Source organism: Salmo salar, chromosome ssa18 (assembly GCF_905237065.1).
Source record: "Salmo salar chromosome ssa18, Ssal_v3.1, whole genome shotgun sequence".
Taxonomy (NCBI): Eukaryota; Metazoa; Chordata; class Actinopteri; order Salmoniformes; family Salmonidae; genus Salmo; species Salmo salar.
In genome coordinates, this window is record NC_059459.1 from 12897723 (window position 1) to 12917493 (window position 19771).

The 19771-nt window shown below is 42.2% G+C and overlaps 3 protein-coding genes across 3 annotated transcripts in view; 1 reads left to right on the forward strand and 2 right to left on the reverse strand.

Moving 5' to 3' along the window:
• Nucleotides 1-934: 934 nt before the first annotated feature.
• Nucleotides 935-2584, reverse strand: dnph1 (2'-deoxynucleoside 5'-phosphate N-hydrolase 1). Its single transcript, XM_014154082.2, has 4 exons — nucleotides 2182-2584; nucleotides 1891-1962; nucleotides 1499-1609; nucleotides 935-1303 (listed from the first exon to the last, which is right to left on the reverse strand). Exons 1-4 carry the CDS (start codon nucleotides 2315-2317, stop codon nucleotides 1185-1187), a joined length of 438 nt encoding a protein of 145 aa, XP_014009557.1. The 5' UTR covers nucleotides 2318-2584; the 3' UTR covers nucleotides 935-1184.
• Nucleotides 2585-2684: 100 nt separating this feature from the next.
• Nucleotides 2685-6075, forward strand: mea1 (male-enhanced antigen 1). The gene is made up of 4 exons (XM_014154081.2): nucleotides 2685-2817; nucleotides 4056-4369; nucleotides 4511-4619; nucleotides 4795-6075. Exons 2-4 carry the CDS (start codon nucleotides 4088-4090, stop codon nucleotides 4956-4958), a joined length of 555 nt encoding a protein of 184 aa, XP_014009556.1. The 5' UTR covers nucleotides 2685-2817; nucleotides 4056-4087; the 3' UTR covers nucleotides 4959-6075.
• The window catches only part of LOC106576729 (serine/threonine-protein phosphatase 2A 56 kDa regulatory subunit delta isoform), a 50848-nt gene continuing 37027 nt past the window's right edge, over nucleotides 5951-19771 (reverse strand). The window contains exons 5-17 of the mRNA XM_014154079.2: nucleotides 19442-19552; nucleotides 19161-19253; nucleotides 18381-18511; nucleotides 17957-18016; nucleotides 17757-17865; nucleotides 17579-17632; nucleotides 16372-16542; nucleotides 15983-16110; nucleotides 15563-15664; nucleotides 15312-15384; nucleotides 12570-12608; nucleotides 12331-12447; nucleotides 5951-11876 (exon numbers count right to left, since the gene is read on the reverse strand). Coding sequence (XP_014009554.1) covers nucleotides 11739-11876; nucleotides 12331-12447; nucleotides 12570-12608; nucleotides 15312-15384; nucleotides 15563-15664; nucleotides 15983-16110; nucleotides 16372-16542; nucleotides 17579-17632; nucleotides 17757-17865; nucleotides 17957-18016; nucleotides 18381-18511; nucleotides 19161-19253; nucleotides 19442-19552 — 1326 coding nt within the window. The 3' untranslated portion in view covers nucleotides 5951-11738. The remainder of the gene's footprint in view (nucleotides 11877-12330; nucleotides 12448-12569; nucleotides 12609-15311; nucleotides 15385-15562; nucleotides 15665-15982; nucleotides 16111-16371; nucleotides 16543-17578; nucleotides 17633-17756; nucleotides 17866-17956; nucleotides 18017-18380; nucleotides 18512-19160; nucleotides 19254-19441; nucleotides 19553-19771) is intronic.

The window sequence follows — 19771 nt, forward strand, 5'->3', positions numbered from 1 at the left end:
GGGAGCCTAATGGTGTACCTCCAACTCAGTACAACATCCTCATAGCTGTGCTCTGTCAACTGGTCCTGATGTGAAACAAATGGGAACTGTTTACTGATATATGATGGTCCATCAACAGTCATGCATTCATATCCGATAAAATATGAGCTAGTGAGCCTGAGGAAACCCATCGGGTTGTTTTAGGAGAGAGGTGCAACATCCCTCTATGCCCTGTTATCGGCAGAAATGAAAATGACTGTCCTAACTTTGTAATGAACACAGACAGTTATGATACTCAATACTGCCAGAGACATGCCTAGTGTGAACCAATAACTATTTCTTTCTCTAAGGCTGACTGGTTCCTTTTCCATGGTCACCTGTCACAGTTCAGTTGTAAAAAAAAGGACTTGGGAGAGGATTTTGATATGTTTTCAGAGGTGATGGAAGTGCCAAGTGCCAACAGCTGGGCCTGTGTGGGCAACAACACTTGTGTCACAATGGCAGCTGAAGCTTGAGGGACAGGACGGCAAAAATGTATGCCTGTGTAGACCGGACTCTGCCATCCTTCCACAGCTCTGCCGCCTGTTAACATGCAAGTCAAGCTGGCACCACTCCACTATACCATATATCCTTATAGCGATACAGCGCGATACAGTAGTCTAAATAGAACCCAAGAGTTATACTGTATGAGAGAAAGTGTTATGATTGACTTAAAGAGATATAACTCATTCACCTGCTCTGGTACTAAGAGCACACGTTCTTGTTGCATCAGTGAGAAATAGCTCACTAACTCAATGTGTCAACCATCTGTCCATTTTAGGATATCATACATTTTTATATGAAAAGAGCCCTACTTGGTTTTTAAAAGGGAGCCAGTGACACCCAGTGGACAGAAGAACCCGCATCTGCCTCATGAAGCAAAGTACAATTAACAAAATAGCAAATGCACCATGGATGTGACCTTATGATATAGCTTTATAAGCCTTCAACAAACTGATATGAAATCAGTAAAAAGACAAGGTGTATGTAGAAAATGTATTCAAAACATGTCATATCTATACAATCTCTACAAAAAAATGGATTCATAATCATTTTTGACAAACATAGGGCCTTAACTGAGAAACTTGTAGATCAACAAAGTGGGAATCATAACCATATCTCTTCTTATACTTTTGAAGGCACCATAGATGTGCAGTTAGACCGTCTCAGACTTTGACGAGTCCGTTGAAGTATTCTTCCAGGATGCCCTCCACCTCCTCCTCTTTGTAGTCTCGCACCTGGAACAGGGACCCGTCAACCGCCCCTCTGATCATGGCAGACAGTGCTGGACATGGGTAGAGAAGCCATATCATACAAGGTCAGTAGGTTTAAAAGACTGGAATATGATCAAATCAACATCAAGTTGTGACTGTCTCAAATGTGAGATTGTTTAAATGTTTACAGCCTGCTGTGATATGTGTTATTGAATTCAATTACACGTATTATGATCATTTCTCTCAAAGTCAAACTGTAATCTTACATTTCCCAGAGGAGGGCCGGAAAAGACAGAGGATCTTCTTGTGCATGTCCAGTGCCCTTCCCAGCTCATACCCAACTCCAAGAGAGGGCTGTGTCACTTCAGCTATTATCACTGACATTAGAGAAGAGCAATGTTTAGATGGAAACATTGTGTAGTAGCAAACACTACTAACTTGTCTTGCAACATGGGTATAGATTAGTCACTTTCAGCAACGGGTAACTTTTTAGCAAGGACAAGAGCTAATATGTAAGTACTGTAGGAGTAGCATTATACAACCTTTGCTATTCTGAAATAAATCGCTTTCAATTAATAGTGACAGATGCACATATTATAAACAAGACAGACATTTAAATATTTTCATCCTAGGCAAACTCGTCCTGACTCTTCCTCACCATCAGACATCATAAGCCATTCCATATCTCGGTCATGGATAAATGTGTCGCCGTCCTGCACAGCATCCTCTCCTAGGACAGTCAAGATGCAAGGTTCAAGTAAATGTTGACAAGTTCATGACCACCACAGTACAAATTCTAGTCACAATGCAAAAAAATCGTTTTATAAAACGTAACAGTCCAGCAAACGACAAGCAAGTTGAGCTCATGCTGGTAGCCAACTGTACAAATTCTTACAGGGAAGAACAGATGTGTCGTCACACACTGTCTGTGGTAAAGAACGTGGCTCACCTTTCTCTGACAGATCACAGTGACTCACGTGCTCCGTCAGAACTTGTCCATATTTCTGTAGTTTCTGCACAATTTTCTGATAAATAACCACGTCCTGTCTTCCTCCACGAATACTGCCACAGAAGTAAATATGCATAGCTTATTTTAGTTAGCTAACTTATAGGTGTCTGAAAACGTTTTGATTGAGTCGTGTGAAAATGATGCCTCAAAAAATCCAGTGTCCACTAGATAGCACAGCCACAAAGTCGAAATGGTTTATATCGTAAAAAATGTCTGATTTTTTGGTTGTTGCTTTTCTTCTTAATTTAAGGTTAGGACACAAGGTTAGCAATGCGGTTAAGTTTTGAGTTACGGTTAGGTTTAGTTTTTAAATCACATTTTAAGAAGAAACTTCGCAGAAATGGGAGGGGCTTATAACTTTGTGGCTATGGTAACTAGTGATGACCCAAAGTGTGTGATTAGCTAGCCTATTCATCGTGCCCTTTCTCATTTTGGCGCCATCTCGTGGCACACATGCTGGCGCCAAAACGCGATGACGTCAAATCCGCCTCGATTTCCGTTTCGTTGGTATACAGGAACAGGAACGTCAACAGTGACTTGGTGGCCCAAAACGTTGACAAAAATATAACTGTCAAGGTTAGTGAAATTAGATGTTATTGTTACACACACCGATATATATATATATATGTTCAAAAGGTGTATAATACTCTCACCTCATGCATGGTGTGTGTCCCTCATCGGGCAGTCTGTATCGACGGCCTTTGCTAGCTAGTCGTTTAGCTAAATTGCTAACGTTAGCTAGCTGGCGTCGTAAGAAAGCTATCGTTGTTTGCTTGCAGGCTATCTAAATCAGTTTATTTACATTTTTGTCATTTAGCAGACGCTCTTATCCAGAGCGACTTACAGTAGTAGTATTTAGCTATTAGAAAACAGCAGATGGGCTACTCTAAACTATATATCTGTCTCCATGTTCGTGCATTATTCGCTTTGTGTCAATATAGTTAGCTAGCTAACGTTAGAAAGTCATTTTATTCGTCACTTTCTTCGTAAACAACAGGTGTTTACTAACAGTGAAGTGCTTACCGTTACGGACCGTTCCAACAATGCAGAGAGAAAGAAAATACATAAATAATAGAAAATAAATAACGAAAATAATAAATACACAATGAGTAACGTTAACTTGGCTATGTACACGGGGTACCAGTGCCGAGTCGATTTTTAACTAGGCAAGCCAGTTAAGAATCAATTATTATTTACAATGACGGCCTACTAACATGCCTCCTGCGGGGACGGGTGCTGGAATTAAAAATAAAATAAAAAATATAGGACAAAACACACATCACGACAAGAGACAAAAACACTACATAAAGAGAGACCTAAGACGACAACATATCATTGCTGCAACACATGAAAACACAGCATGGTAGCAGCACAAAACATGGTACAAACATTATTGGGCACAGACAACAGCACAAACGGCAAGAAGGTAGAGAAGTGCAGGGTTACGAGATAATAGAGCAAGAAATGTACATATATCTAGGAATAAAGTGACTAGGCAACAGTATAGATAAAACAGCAGCGTATGTAACGCGTAAAAAGGTCAATGCAGTAGCTGTTTGGTTAACTATGGCTTGTGGATAGAAGCCTCACAGGGTACTGTTGGTTCCAGAATTGGTGCATCAGTACCCCCATGCGGTAGCAGAGAGAACAGTCAATGACTTGTGTGTTACAAACTTTAATATAAGCCAAACGTTCCTAGTTCCATAATAAACATCCATTGCAAAATGACAAGCCACAGGTAGATAGCACGTACTGTATATAACTGCTGTGTTGATATGCCATTTCTACCCCTCAATAACACACTCTACCCCCAGCCAGGGCTTGTGCCTGAGTCCGGCGTCTGTGAATGGAAGTGGAGATAGCATTCGAGATGGGTCCTGAGAGAATCTTACCAAACTCTGAGGAGGAGCTGGGCCAGGAGCGGCCGTCGGATGGTGGAGTGGGCGGGGAGTGGAGTGGAGAGGACATGGAGGAGGGTGATGTGGGAGATGAGGAGGAGGATGATGGAGGTTACTATTACCAGCCACTAAACCAGGACCCTGATGGACTAAATGCTGCACCCGGGGACCAGCCTGAGGATATGCCCCCAGTAGCAGAGCAACTGCATGAAGTCCAGGAGAGAATAGAGGTAACTAACCCTATGTTCTGAATATGATCTGTGCAGTATTTCAGTCAGTGTCATGTGTTTATCATTTAGACAAAAGTCAGTAAAATGTCAGTTGTCATTGCTTGTTGAGACATTGATGAAACTTAATTGATTCCTCCACAGTCAATGGGCTTACATCTTCCCCAGCCCCCTCCCCTAGACAGTGATGAGGAGGAGGAGCCAGAAGGAGCCTCTGGCCTGAACAGCGCAGCCTCCATCCCCATGGATGAAGGTGAGGATCCAGTCTTGCTTAGTTCTTCCACAGTACCCAAACATACAGGGGATGCTCATACAGCCTTAGAACTGACCATAGCTATTACTACTCCTTTATGGTGTTGCTCATTAAGTCTCCATGTAATGCTCATTCTCAATGTAATGCTTTGTACTGATGTCCACTCCTCCTAAAGACCACGTGGAGCTGGTGAAGAGGACCATGGCAGCAGTGGCCCTGCCCTCTCTGGCTATCCCGACCTGGGCTCAGGAGATCTCTGATGACCAATGGAAGGACATGGTCCAAAAGACACTCCAGACTCGCCAAAGCTCTGGAGGCCTGATGCTAGAGCGCAAATAAGACTGAATTGCCTCCTTCCCACAGTCTGTCTTTAACTGTGCCATGCATTTCACCATCACATTTACCCCAGGGGAGTCTGAGCTGACCTCCTCTGAGTGGGTCATGAGTCCTAGGTGTCTCAATTCCTATTAGATTAAGATATCTCTCCTAAATATGTGTTTGATAGGAGCCTCTGGGTACTCACTACTTCTAAGGGCGGCAGGTAGCCAGTAACTGAAAGGTCGCTGTTTCAAACCCCCAAGCCGACTAGGTGAAAAATCTGTCTATGTGCCCTTGAGCGAGGCACTTAACCATAATTGCTCCTGTAAGTCACTCTGGATAAGAGTATCTGCTGAATGACTAAAATGTAAACATTTTACTTGGCGTTTGTCATATATAAAGTTTAATGTGAATGAGGTCAAATGAATGAGTATAGTATATTTGTCTCTCAGATCATGCAAACCCGTACTGCTTCTGGAAGGAAGAACTTGAATCGGTGTACAGCAGTTTAAAGTATGAGGCTCAATGGTTATGACAGGTAAAGCCAATTGGCCTTGAGAACAGAAATACTACTCTACATGAACTAGGAGTTCCCCCAACCTAAGCTTTCTGAAACGTTCCAGTGTACAGTCAAACCACCTTTCCAACACCAGATCGCCTTTGTTTTGTTTGTTGTTTTTGGGTGGTGATTACCATATTGCAATACTGTTTAATCATTGTCTTTGTTGAGCATACTATATCTACATATGTATATGAGCATCCATAAGAAATGAAAATGTCCCTGTCTCGTAATGTGTTCATTTCCTAGGGACTCAAAGGGGTGCACATTTTAGACACCTGATTCCACTCATCTGTTTCTGATGAATGGAATCAGGTGTGTAGTGTTAGGGTAAAAACACAAATGTACACCCCTTTGGTTCCCCAGGACCCTAGAAACACTAAGCTACTGCAGTTCAATTGATGATGGATATTGACTTGTTTAGTGTGTGAGGGCAACATATTTCCAAACTCAATGGATGTCAAACATGTCCACTTTATTTTTTTGCCTTTTTCTTTTGTTCTGTACATACATGAACATCTGTACAAAATGATTTTCATACTATGTAATGCTCTAACTAATTAAAGTACAACATATGTACATATGACCAGGAAGGCAATTTAAGATTAGTGTCAGAACTGGACAGAGTGCAGGAGGGAGTGGAGCAAGACCCTTTGTTTCAAAATGTAATCTTCAGTTTGTGTGGCTGCTGGACAAACTAAGCACAGTTCCATGTCATCACTTGACACCCAGCAATGGCATTTAGTGTACAGTAACAATGCTACCGCTTAGCGAGTCTGGAATGTTTCAACAGCTACCTTTTGGAAGCATGGTCAGTAGGAATGCATGTGCCTTGTTCAGTCAGGTAAGAGAACAGTTACATTCATTGTATTGTTATGAACTAATATTTTAAATGATATAGCAACATATAATATACTGCGTTTGAATAGAAATGTCTCATGCACAGCTTACTTTTTCAAACCTCACCAGAAAAATACAATTTAGAGCACGGGTCTTTGGATTTGCCAAATCTCATCTGCTATCTGAGCCGATGAGATTTGTTCCACGCAGGGTGAGTGTAGAGGTTATCGCTACTTTGATAACAGCACAGTACAAGATAAATATATTTAAGTGTAAGGATAAACGGATTTAAATGTAAGGAAATTGAGATTATATAATAAACAGCTCCAGATAGCTTGGATTAAGACTGCTCTAACATGATTACTGTCATGGGGGGGAGGAAACATTGGCAGCCAACCTTTCACTAAGCAAATCCAATTTTATTTGTCACATGCGTGGAATACAACAGGTGTAGACTTTACTGTGAAATGCTTACTTACAAGCTCTTAACCAACAATGCAGTTCAAGAGATTGCCTGGGTGAGATGACGAGTCACTTTGCCCAGCAGCCATAGAGGGAGTTGTTCCCTACTGTTGGAGTGATTGACAGGAAGCTCAATCAATAGATGAGACCCTTACAAAGAAATGACATCATACAGCAAGTGGTAAGAAACAAGAGGGGGGGAGTGGTAAATGGGATAAACCTACAGGACAAGGGGTTGCAACCCTAAGCAATATACATTACAATATACGGTAAAACAAATATTTGGAACAGTAATCGCAGGCTTTCCTTTTTCCAACATAATAATTGTGCCTGATTAGTGAAGCAAGTATCTTTTCTCATCTGTAGATAGTCCTTTAAGGAGGATGAATTGTGTATGGAAGTGCACAAAACAAAGTGCATGAGTTTGTTTCCTAAACCAAAAAATATTGCTTGAGTGCTTGAAAGAAAGAATAGAACACAATCTACGACAGAGACCTATTGAATCAAGCCGGTTTGGAGGAAGAGAAAACGGAATAGGATATTTTGTAGAGATTCCCTACACTTGAACTGAAACAACCCTTACCTTTCTACAATGAGGCCGACTCAACAGAGGAGCATTTTCAAGAAACATACACTGAACAGAAATATAAATGCAACGTGTAAAGTGTTGGTCGCATGTTTCATGAGCTGAAATACACTTTCCCAGAAATGTTCCATACTAACAAAAAGCTTATTTCTCTCAAATTTTGTGCATAAATTTGTTTACATCTCTGTTAGTGAGCATTTCTCCTTTGCCAAGATAATACATCCACCTGAAAGGTGTGGCATATCAAGAAGCTGATTAAATAGCAAGACCAGTACACAGGTTCACCTTGTGCTGGGGACAATAAAAGGCCACTACAATGTGCAGTTTTGTCACATAACAATGTCACAGATGTCTCAAGTTTTGAGGAAGCGTGCAATTGGCATGCTGACAGCAGGAATGTTCACCAGAACTATTGCCAGAGAATGTAATGTTCATTTCTCTACCATAAGCTGCCTCCAATGTCATTTTAAAGAATTTGGCAGTACGTCCAACCGGCCTCACAACCGCAGACCACGTGTATGGCATCGTGTGGGTGAGCGGTTTGCTGATGTCAACGTTGTGAACAGAGTGCCCAATGGTAGCGGTGGGGTTAAGGTATGGGCAGGCATAAGCTACAGACAATGAACACAATTGCATTTTATCGATGGCAATTTGAATGCACAGAGATGCTGTGAATAGATCGTGAGGCTCATTGTCGTGCCATTCAACCGCTGCCATCACCTCAAGTTTCAGCATGATGATGCCCAGCCCCATGTCACAAGGATCTGTACACAAGTCCTGGAAGCTGAAAATGTCCCAGTTCTTCCATGGCCTGCATTATCACCTGAAAATGTCACCCATGGAGCATGTTTGGGATGCTCTGGATTGATGTGTACGACAACGTGTTCCAGTTCCCGCCAATATCCAGCAACTTTGCACAGCCACTAAAAAGGAGTGGGGCAACATTCCACAAATCAACAGCATGATCAACTCTATGGGAAGGAGATGTGTCACGCTGCATGAGGAAAATGGTGGTCACACCGATACTGACTGGTTTTCTGATCCACGCCCCTACATTTTTTAAAGGTATCTGTGACTAATAGATGCATATCTGTATTCCCAGTCATGTGAAATCCATAGATTAGCAGGCCTAATGAATTTATTTCAATTGACTGATTTCCTTATACGAACTGTAATTCAGTAAAATCTTTGAAATTGTTGCATGTTCCATTTATATTTTTGTTCAGTATAAATCCACAAAAAAACTAATAAAAAAATAAAGGCAAGAAGAAGGCTAGAGAGGAATAATTAGAGGCTGAGGCGACATTAAGCATTGGGCCAGAAACATTAATAAACACATTAACATGAATTTGACGGAGGAATGGATGAGTTGGGATAACAATCATGGCAGTCAAGAGTCTGTAGACAGAACAAGGAGGTTATCTTTGAGAAAGCGGAGAAAAGGATGGACTAATTCTGCACCAGGTTATGGTTGCTTTTCCTAAAGACCAACCACTTGAGGACAATATTAACCTGACATTCTATCTAACAGAATTATTTTCTGAGTTTTTTTTTTGACACAGTGACATGATTCGTTTTTTGAGCTACACCTCTAATTATAAAAAATACAAGAAACATTTTACAGTTCTATTACAAGTTGAGACATTTGTCAACTCATTCTCTTGTACAGACAATTGCTAATATATCACGGTTTTGTATCTTTGAGTGCTTTTCAGAAGACCGGCTAGGAATTAACATATGAAAAGCCATATCAGTTTTGTGAACTACAAAACGCTGTCAAAAACAGACCAAAACAAAAACACAAACCTACACCTATTCATGTGAGCAGCTAGGTCTGAACTAAGGTGATTGTTTTTTCATGGATTCTGACATAAACCAATCATCAGGATTACAATCATGTTATTAGCATATGACTAATCAACAGGGAGAATGCAATTCAACAGACGGTGTAAGGCCATGATTTTACTATGCAAAAAGAGGTGACAAATATACAATTATAGTACTAAAACGTGAGCAAAACAGTCTCATGGAAGAGTAAATAATTCAATTAAGATAGTCAGCCATCTTGATTCCTAGTGCTCTCTCATTTGATTTAATTGCCTTGCCTAAGTTGTAGTGCTGAGCGATTAGTGCTTTTTGAGGTCGGTTTGGTTATGAAAAAATAATCATGGTTTAAATGCTCTATACATTATGTGGGTTGTTGTGCTGAGTGATTAACCAACATTTCTTTTTTTTTTCTCCGGTTATTAAACAACTAATTGACCGGCATCAGTTCAATTACCGTTCTTTGTGAGCCCAATGCACCGTTTCACTAGTGGGAAATCAAATCATTCACGAGAGAACTCAAGTCAAGAACTATGTGGGACGCTGGGATGATGGGAGTTGTAGTTTTCCTTAAGCAAATGTTCAACCTAGTTCATTGCAGAAACATGGCAATTAACTACAATAACCATAATCCATTGCACCTGTTTTTTCCAGCTCGGACAGAGACGGATCAGAGAGGAAGAGGCGGAATGAAAGGTTTCACTGTCGCCAAAATCTGCCCAATATTTTGAACCAAAGCTTGTCCCCTTGCCTTCCCGCCTTTGGGACAATGACATTGTTAGGGTGGCGACATGAGCATCTCGTCATTATATACAGATCTCTGGAAGGATACACTTTTGAGCCTGCTACGTTAGGTTAGAAACACAGACTGCGTGAGAGAGGAATGTACACAACAAAACAATGAGAGGGACAGAGACAGTTCGTGAAAGTATGCCTTATCTACTTTGAAGAACAAGTAAAAAAAATATATATTTTGCCAGTCAGCTCTGAAGCATACTTTAGGCAGGCTAGCTAAATAGGATGACTGAAGACAGTACAGTATGGGGAGCACATAGATAGCGTTAGATGGCCTGGCTGGCTGACTGCTACTGCCTGAGCAGAGATGAGATGATGACTTTAAGGAATTAAAAATAATAAAGAAATCAAATAAAAACTAAAATATTTTATTATTTCATAGAAATGTCCTATTTTTTATTGATGTCTACCCAATGTGGAGTTGACAGAGACACTGGAATATTTTCAATGTTTTGGCAATTTAATGTTCGGAATTTCCATCAAAAAGCTCGAAAATCATTGCAATGTCATTATTTCATAATGAATTTTATATTTAAATAAATAATCGAAACCGAAATTGAAAACCGTGATTACTTTTTAATAATCGAACTGACCTCAAAAACCACTAATCCTCAGAACTAGTTGGTTGAAAGCTTTAACACAGAATAAAATCATTAATAAAAGTCCCATGATGGCAATGACTGCCCAGTGCTGCTTATCACTTATTAACCATCATTTATTCACATTACTTTAATAAAATATTTCAGTTGTGTATATTACAATTGTTTTATTTGATTATTTCATTCCAAGTCATAATCTCATCCCTATAGAGCTATGCTGTCTGACAAAATTGATATTTCAATAGTAAATAAGGTATACTTTTATGACTGCTGAATACCAACTATCAATTACGTATTTTCAGTGAATTATGGTCATTGTAGGTAATTACCACATTTTCCCCGCTAAACTATGTAGAATATTGGCCTGTTGGAAACTACAACTCCCTACTATATCGTACAGTTTGGGCTTGATCTGATTTCTCTAGAAAAACGGCGCATTGAGCTTACAGACATTTTTTTGAAAGAAATGTTATTCAAATAATAGAAACGATATCGGTCAATTAGTTGTTTAAAAAACATTTTGGTTAATAGCTCAGCACCACTAAGTTGTTTTGTAAGCTTTGTGTCACAGACTAGGTTTCCCCAACATTTACTATGTTGCCTGGGCATGACCTGACAGCTAGGGTTTTTTACAGAGCAGAACCACTACTTTCACTAGACTTCCAGCTAGACTAAAGCATGGCCTCATCATCCACCAAACCATTCAGATTACCCACACCCTCTCACTCCAGGCTAGCTAGCAAGAGAATCAATCACAATCTACTGCCCTCTATAGGTAATGCTGGGTTCCAAAAAGGAAACAAAGAAACATGCTTCACGGATGCTTACACTTAATACTACTGTTGTGTTATTGTTGTCCTCGTGCAACCTAATGATCGGCCCACTGTAGTCAAGTATGTGTGTATTTTTGTGCAAGCTGGAACTATTGTAGGTCTGTATGTTCCTATATGTGCGCATATGTGTGTTCTTGTCCGTCTCTGTGATGGCCCTGGTTTTCTGCAGATAGGAGTCTCCGGCAGAGATGAAGGAGTGGAGGGGGAGGAGAAGCGGAGGAGAAGAGGGGGCGTAAAAGCAGGTGACTGGTTGGATGCGACACGGGGGGGGTGTTAGGTGCAGGGGGTGCCACTGCTCCCTGGTCAGAGGGCCTCCTCGTTGGCCGTCAGGTACTCCTCCGCTCTCTTGTGCTGCTCCAGGGCTTTTATAGTGTACACGTCCTGCGGCAGCTCCGACTTCCGCCGGATCATCACCTTGTCTTTCTTGATGTCCTTCATCCCCTATGGAAGTTTATAGAACAAAGTCTTCAAGACCATATCCAATACAGTAATGAAATGTCTCGAATGGACAGACAAGGTCTGGTGAATTCATGAACTGACATGAGTTGGTTGAGGAATACGTTTAAACTTTAAAAACATAGAAAGATGAACAGAAGAAATAAAGAAGAAGAAATAAACATGTGAAACATCAACAGAACAGTGCTGTTTTTTTCTTAATTCATTGATTAGTTGGTAGGTGTATTAATACTATCCTGAACGACAGCCTGCAGGTGGGCGTACAGTATGTGGTACGGGTGGTGTGAGTACATACCTGTGATTCAACAAATGAAGGCCTTGACGATTCATTGATTAGTAGGTGTGTTAGTAAGTGATTAGGCTGGAAAAACAGCCTGCAGGTGGTTGTATGTAGGCTAGACAGAGCAGTGTACCAGTGAGTGTGTGCTGGTAGTTGTACCTGTGTGGCCTCTGTCTCGACAGTCTTCTTCAGCAGCTGAATGTCCTCAGCAGTTGGCGTCTCCGTCTCCATGGAGTACAAGGGCACCCCTCCCGGACTCTCATTGTACATCATGTACTGGAAGATTACAGACACAAATTAGTTGTATCTGGTCTGGATCCGGCCTGTGAAATACACCCACGAATGTACCAAGAGCAACATCAGACAGCCCAATGAATTCAGTAAGAAAAGAGGCAGACCTCTTCTTGTGGGTGGAGACCAGGTCGGAGGTTGGTAACCTGCAGAGAAAGTATACGTTACACCATGGTTACATTCACTGAAGCATATTTCCTCTTAATTAAAACTTCAGCTATTTGTGCCTGAGCGCTTGGAGCTGGGAATCAGTCACGAGAGATGATGAACGGTGATAATTAGATGTGTCTGGAACAAAAGGACTTTACAAAGTCAAATTAATTAAAGCATGACCCTGTTTAAAACTCAAAGATCCCTGCCTACACCTCTTAATGTGCAGACAATTTCACACGCAATCATAGCAACATAATTGCTGAGGACTGAGGAGTTTTTCTCCCTTTTGGTTGCTTTTAACATCCTTTTTCCCCCAATTTCGATGTCGTCTCATCGTTGCAACTCTCCAACGGGCTCGGGAGGCAAAGGTCGAGTCATGCGTCCTCTGAAACATGACCTGCCAAACCGCGCTTCTTAACACCCGCCTGCTTAACACGGAAGCCAGATGCACCAATGTGTCGAAGGAAAGACTGTTCAACTGATGACCGGAGTCAGCCTGCAGGTGCCCGGCCTGCCACAAGGAGTCGCTAGAGCGCGATGAGCCAAGTACAGCCCCCCCGGCTAAACCCTCCCCTATCCCGGACGATGGGACTCCCGGTCACGGCCAGTTGTAACACAGCCTGGGATTGAACCCGGGTCTGTAGTGTCGCCTCAAGCACTGCGATGAAGTGCATTACATGCTGACCACACCGTTCGCGTCATGTGTGTAAGTGTTGCAAAAATAAATATCAACATACATGCTATTCAATTATTGCACCCATACTGCTCGCGCGTGCCAACAAGCATCTGCGTTGCCAATCGCTAAAACAGAACAGTTTTATTTGTGACGCTGAACGTGGTGCAAGTCATGCCTCTCCCATCTCCTCATTGGTTTATAGAAGCAGATACCCACATGCCATCTCCTCATTGGTTATACCCACGTGGGTGATTGAAAGATGAACTGAGTTTGGTCGGTCGTCGTGGTAACTAAGAAAGTTAGATGCCAAGCGCCATATAAAGTCCAAAGAAGAAAAAGCCTGGAAGGAGGAGAGATGACTAGAAACGATTTAGTTGACCGTTTTATGTGTGGATTAATTGTCCAAGTAGAGGACCTTGTGCATTTCAGGTAAAATAACAACTCAACGTTTAGATCCCAGGACAAATTTGCTAGAAACAGCAAGCGATCTAAATAGGACAAATTAGCTATCAACTGCAAGCTAGCTAGCTAAATTGCCATAAATGTTTCATGCTTTTTGACCTGTCCTCAAATTAATATAATTGGTTCAGAGTTTGTTTTGATATTTCAACCTGCGTGTCGTGATCGCGTTTGGTGTGGGGGGACAAAATCAATTTGCGCGCAGCCGGTTTGGGTACGGCGTTAGACTGCTGCGCCACTAGGGAGTCCAACACACAGTGTCTTAATAGGGGTTTGGGCCACCACTAGTTAGAACAGCTTCAATCCACCTTGACATAGATTCTACACATGTCTGGAACTCTACTGGAGGGATGCAACACCATTCTTCCGCGAGAAATTACATCATTTGGCGTTTTGTTAACGGTGGTGGAAAACACAGTCTCAGGCGCTGCTCCAGAATCTCCTAGAAGTGTTCAATTGGGTTGAGATCTGGTGACTGAGATGGCCATGGCATATGGTTAACATTATTTTCATGCTCATCAAACCATTCAGCGACCACTCGTGCCCTGTGGATGGGGGCATTGTCATCCTATGGGGCCATAGCCATGGTAGCCAAAATACTGGCCTGCAAAGGAAAAGGCAAAACACTCACTCGCCTTTAAAAACACGTTTTATTTAAGAAAGATTAAAACCTTCAGAATAATCACACTAAGGGAATGGACAAGTTCATATAGGGCCTTCAAACTCTGTTTCTGTTCCATCTTAAAATAAATTGCACCTACCTGGTGTTCCAGGTCTAAATCAGTCCGTGATTGGAGGGGAACAATGAAAACAAGCAGTGGCACTGGCTTCGAGGTCCAGAGTTGAGTTTCAAGGCCCTATATCAGGGGTGTCACACTCATTCCATGGAGGTCCTAGTGTCTGCGGATTTTTGACCTCGACAACCACGTGAGGGGAGTTATTTACTAATTAGTGGCCTTAATTCATCAACCAAGTACAAGGGAGGAGCAAAAACTCGCCGTATATGAACTTGACCATTCCCTTAGTGTGATTATTCTGATGAAGGCCATTGTAGGCCGAAACATTTCTCTTTTAACCTTGCTTAAATAAGAAACGTTTTGATGGTGAGCGAGTGTTGCGCCTTTTCCTTTGCAATGATGATTACATTTTTTGGTTGCACCTCGACTTACGTTGGTTGAGCACCCTCCTCTACTTCTTTCCAAAATACATGACCCTTAGCATTATGGGATGCTAATTGCGTAATTAACTCAGGAACAACGCTTGTGTGGAAGCACCTACTTTCAATATACTTTGTTTCCATTATTTTGGCAGTTACCTGTATTTGCAGGATCAGAACAACAGACGGGATGCGTGTTGCTAGGGACCATTCATTTGATACTACATACAGTACACTTTTTGGGGGCAAATCCAATTATGCAGTGTCCATCTACAAATGTGTATATGGAAATAAACTGCAGTGTCTCATTTCCTGAGCCTACTCCCTGGAACAACGTGATGTGAATGTTCCACAATGCATGGGGATAGGGTAGTGGTGTTTTTGACATCCTGCCATAGGGATCACCTGCGGGTTATGCTTGGCCAGCTCCTCTATCTTGTGCCAGACCTCCTCACGCTCCTTCAGCTTGCACTTCTCTCTGAAAACACATCAGCAACAAAAACTACGGAGTTGGAGCCAACCAGGAAATCAGCTGGCTTGGCATTTTACTGTGCTTTGAGGGAGAGGATCAATAGTTCCAGATGGGAATAAAGGAAGGTGCTGATTTACTAGAAGACCATGCAGATGTCCTCTTTGAACATGCCAAGTGAACTCACTTCTGTTTCTCAGCCTTGTACTGCTGGGTGCAGTCATCAAACAGCTTCTGGTTCATCTCCATGAAGAGCTTCAGGGCGTTGTAGATCAGCCCATGGATTGTCCTGAAGAGAGGAAGGGCATGTAACACAATGTAATATGTGCAAGTTAACATACAATGAATCATTGAAATGCATATTTCAGAGAGTGCTGTACATCAAATGTTTTGATGGATTATATTCAAAAGGATCCAGCGTCCTATTTTCAGGGGGAGAAACAATATTTCTGCACTATTGCAAATTGTATTTTCTTCCATTACAACAATTCATAGATTTGTTCTCTCAGATGTGAACCCAGGGTTCTAATAGCCAGGCTTGTTTTGGATGCACGCAAGTTCAGCAGGAGCATTGATCTTTCAATTGACTTGGCTGCAGGGGTCGTACTTGTTCCAGTGGCTCTTGGAGTTCTTGTAGAGAGCAGGGAACATGATGGGGAGGATCTTGGCTGCATTGTCGCTGATCAGGCTCATAATGTACTCGTTGTTCCAGTAGTACAGCGCCCTCTCTGCCACCTTGAGAGCACAACACAGGAGGCAATCAGAGACAATACACCCCTTGTCACCTACCAAAGCAGTCTTCTTCTATTGTGGGTATTGTATAGTTCCTGTTCATGACAGAATATCGCACTCGATTCTAATACTAATTACTTTCAGTTGACATGACAAGTTATTTTTCCTTCCTGAAGGCAATTTTATATTCTGTTATGTTTGGGGCAATGAAGCAGAATGAGTAAACACAGTAGCGTGAGTGAGCTTGAGGCAGGCGTAGTGTACCTGGAAGTGTGGACTGGACACACACTTGGCCAGCTGTCTGAACAGTGGCTCCATGATCTTGACGAACTCAGAGGGCTCGATGACGTCCAGGATCTCCTCCAGCTCGTTGAGGAACATCACCTCTTTGGGGCTGTGGGTCTTAGGCCAGAACTTCAGCAGGCCCATGATCACCTCAGGGTTAAATAATTAACACAAAATTAACATTCAACGCCCACAAACAGCAAAAATCCAGCAAAAAATCTGGATGTTTTTGCACCTCCACTGAACATTTTCATAATCCATATATTTTAACTAGTTTGGTTTTGACCACTAAGGTTTTGCTTCACTACACTCCACTGCTTTGATTGGTGCAGCTAGAAACCACAAGTGTCTATCCTATAATGAAAAAGGCACCCGTGAAAAATTATTCAAGGAACTTGTTGATGTTTTGTTGTGCTGTTGTTACATTTGTATTGGTGTTTAGTGTCCGATGCACTCAGGGTGTCGATATCATTTGCGGCGTGCATCATGAGCAAAGTCATTGTAGCCTATCATTTCACTTCCCCTGTGAGAACCAAGAGCACGGGCTGACTTGGCTTTGACATACCGCAGCCGAAAAGCTTTTCAACAGCCCAACAAAGGTTTTCACCGTGTCCAACACAACGTAGAAAAATACATCTCTAGCCCAAACCGTTCAATAGGTATCCATATTGCCGGAGCTTCATCTTACTCTTTCTAACAATTTCTAATGCTTATGACAAATTCAGCTCCAGAACCAACCATAGCCTAGCCAGCTGGATAATGTTTTGAATATGTGTAGTAAAAAAAAAACCCAGCAAAAACAAATAACATTAGCTAGCTAGTTAAGGTTAGCAAGATAGCTAGCTAGATAAGGTTAGCATTCTAGCTAGCTTCAGTGACTGTCAGTGCCCTATTTGTCGTTGTTTCTCCACTCCACGTGGAAATCTCCACGACGTTCCCACCCCCAATTCGTGAATATGTATGTATTAGGAGCCTACGTCATTCTTCTGAGGTGGAACCAAATCCAAGCATTTCCGCTTCAGGACAGGAATTACGTCAAAATAGGGGCGGCAACTTCCTCTAGACGGCGCCTTTCACTTTATGATGAGTATTAACATATATATATATATATATATATATATATATATATATATATATACATATATATATATATATATATATATATATATATATATGCCAAACTCACCGGTTCAGTTAGACTGCTGTCCTTTTCCAAGAACTGCACAACGCAATATGCCAGCTGTGGAGAGATAAAGAGAGAGACAAGTCGTATGAGTAAGAGCATATCAGCAGGAACTTAAACGAGAGGCACGTCTCACCCTCATGCTGTGTGGGGGGGGGGGCCTTTCAGAGCACTACGATACCTGGGGGTGGTAGACGCTGAGTGACTTCACTTTGTGAAGCGGCAGCAGCCCTCGGATCAGGAACATTTTGTGCTCCTCTTTCAATGGCAGGGCAAAGCCGTTGATTATGCTGGGGATAAGGGACAAGGGAAGATTTGTTTTAGGTGAATGGTAAAAGAGAATGTGTTGAGGTGATAGTACACTGTGCAGTGTGCACTCACCTTCCTAAGATTTCTAAGAGCTCTGCGATTCCATTGTGATGCTCCGTTTCATATATAAACCTGCAATATGAGACCAGACCAAGGTCAACTATCGATTACATTGCACAGATAACAGATATACTGACACATCTTCTTACATACATCAAACACAACCTCAACATTTGACAACCTTGCGTTTTTTTCCTTTGTTGCGGTTACATATCTATCCTCCCAAGAACAGACAGACTCACTCAATCACACTCTGTGAGTAGATTTCAATGGCGAGAGATGTAGCTGCTTGCAAGACAGACGCATAGAAACAGAATAACTAGAACGGGCATCTCCCCAATCAAGTCAGCATTCTGTGTTAGGTGGACCGGCAGCCACATTGGGTGTAATTCTATTTCTATGGACAGACATAACTGGTGTAAAAGCCATATCTCACCTGTAGAATATGTTGTTGATCTGTCTGCGGATGTAGGCCCGGAGGCCCAGGAACTTGCCGTAGATCCTGTGGAGGATGGTCTTCAGGAAGTCCCGCTCCCTGGGGTCTTCACTGTCAAACAGCTCCAGGAGCTGTGGGGGTGGAGGAGGGACATGACCAGCATATGTATTCAAGAAACTAGCACTACTCAATACAACAGATACAAATGGGACACTTGCAAACGTAGAGGCAAAAACATTTTTTTCAATCAGGCAAAGGTAGAAAATATACTATTCGCCAGACAAATAGTCCATTCACTGATACACAAAAGTGTTCCTGAACATGTAGCACATAGTGTTAAGTGGTGCGGTGAAAACAAAATGACACTGCCATGAGATTTGATAGAGGCTGGGTTTTGCCATAACATAATGCAAGGTCATGTGTGTTTGGAGCCCAGGCCAGCACTCAGAAAGTGAGTAGGCTGACTCAAGTCCTTAACATTCATTCCCAGCAGCGGTGGATGGGAAGCATCATGTGGTCAGATGGAGCAAAGTGATCCTTGCTAATTCCCTCTCAGCTCTCATGTCTCTCTACTGTGTGGGCGGGAGACGGAAGCTGGTCAAGGTATGAGTGAACACACACACACACACACACACACACACACACACACACCCACACAGCATAATTCCCAACTGCCTGGGCGGCAGGATATTACACATACTGCCAATTAAATATTTCAACAGCTCAGCAGTTACAGGGAGTGCAGTTTGTGTTTTGTTGGAGGAGGAGAGGGATACTTACAGACAGTACAAACTTTTGGTCAATGTATTTTTTTGCGACATTAGGCTGGAAATCAGGGGACTCCAGGAATCGTAAGAAGAATTCATACACCAGCTAGAGGGAAGAAAAAGATGAGCTTGAGATAAAAGGTTGGTGTGATTTGAGGCTGAAAATACTGAAGGGGCGAAAAAACTATTATAGTCTAAATTTCAAATGTAAGAAAATATTCACGCTTACACACACACACACACACACACACACACACACACACACACACACACACACACACACACACACGTTACCTGTAGGTGTGGCCAGGCAGCCTCCAGTGTGGGCTCGTCCTCCTCGGGGTCAAACTCAGCCCCCGTGGGGTTGGAGGATGGTGGTAGGGTCCTGAACAAGTTGATTGAAAACTGAACAGGGCAGAGGAGAGATGTCAATCAACATGGCAACAATCAACAACGCTAAAGCTGCCATTCGATTGTAAATGTTAGGAAAAACACAGCACAGCACAACCCATCTGATACCACGCAAAAGGGCCAACTTCCATACGATCAGAGCACAGTGTGCCCTGGCCTCCTCTGCCTACCAATGAGAAAGGCCCTAGTAAGGGCAGTTTATAAGGTAACCCT

Coding starts and splice junctions, on each gene's coding strand:
- dnph1 (XM_014154082.2), bottom strand. CDS start 2,317: ATGCATATTTACTTCTGTGGCAGTATTCGTGGAGGAAGACAGGACGTG. Junction 1,610..1,890: donor ATGGCTTATGATGTCTGATG/GTGAGGAAGAGT, acceptor CTCTAATGTCAG/TGATAATAGCTGAAGTGACA. Junction 1,304..1,498: donor CCGGCCCTCCTCTGGGAAAT/GTAAGATTACAG, acceptor ACCCATGTCCAG/CACTGTCTGCCATGATCAGA.
- mea1 (XM_014154081.2), top strand. CDS start 4,088: ATGGAAGTGGAGATAGCATTCGAGATGGGTCCTGAGAGAATCTTACCA. Junction 4,370..4,510: donor AAGTCCAGGAGAGAATAGAG/GTAACTAACCCT, acceptor ATTCCTCCACAG/TCAATGGGCTTACATCTTCC. Junction 4,620..4,794: donor CTCCATCCCCATGGATGAAG/GTGAGGATCCAG, acceptor CTCCTCCTAAAG/ACCACGTGGAGCTGGTGAAG.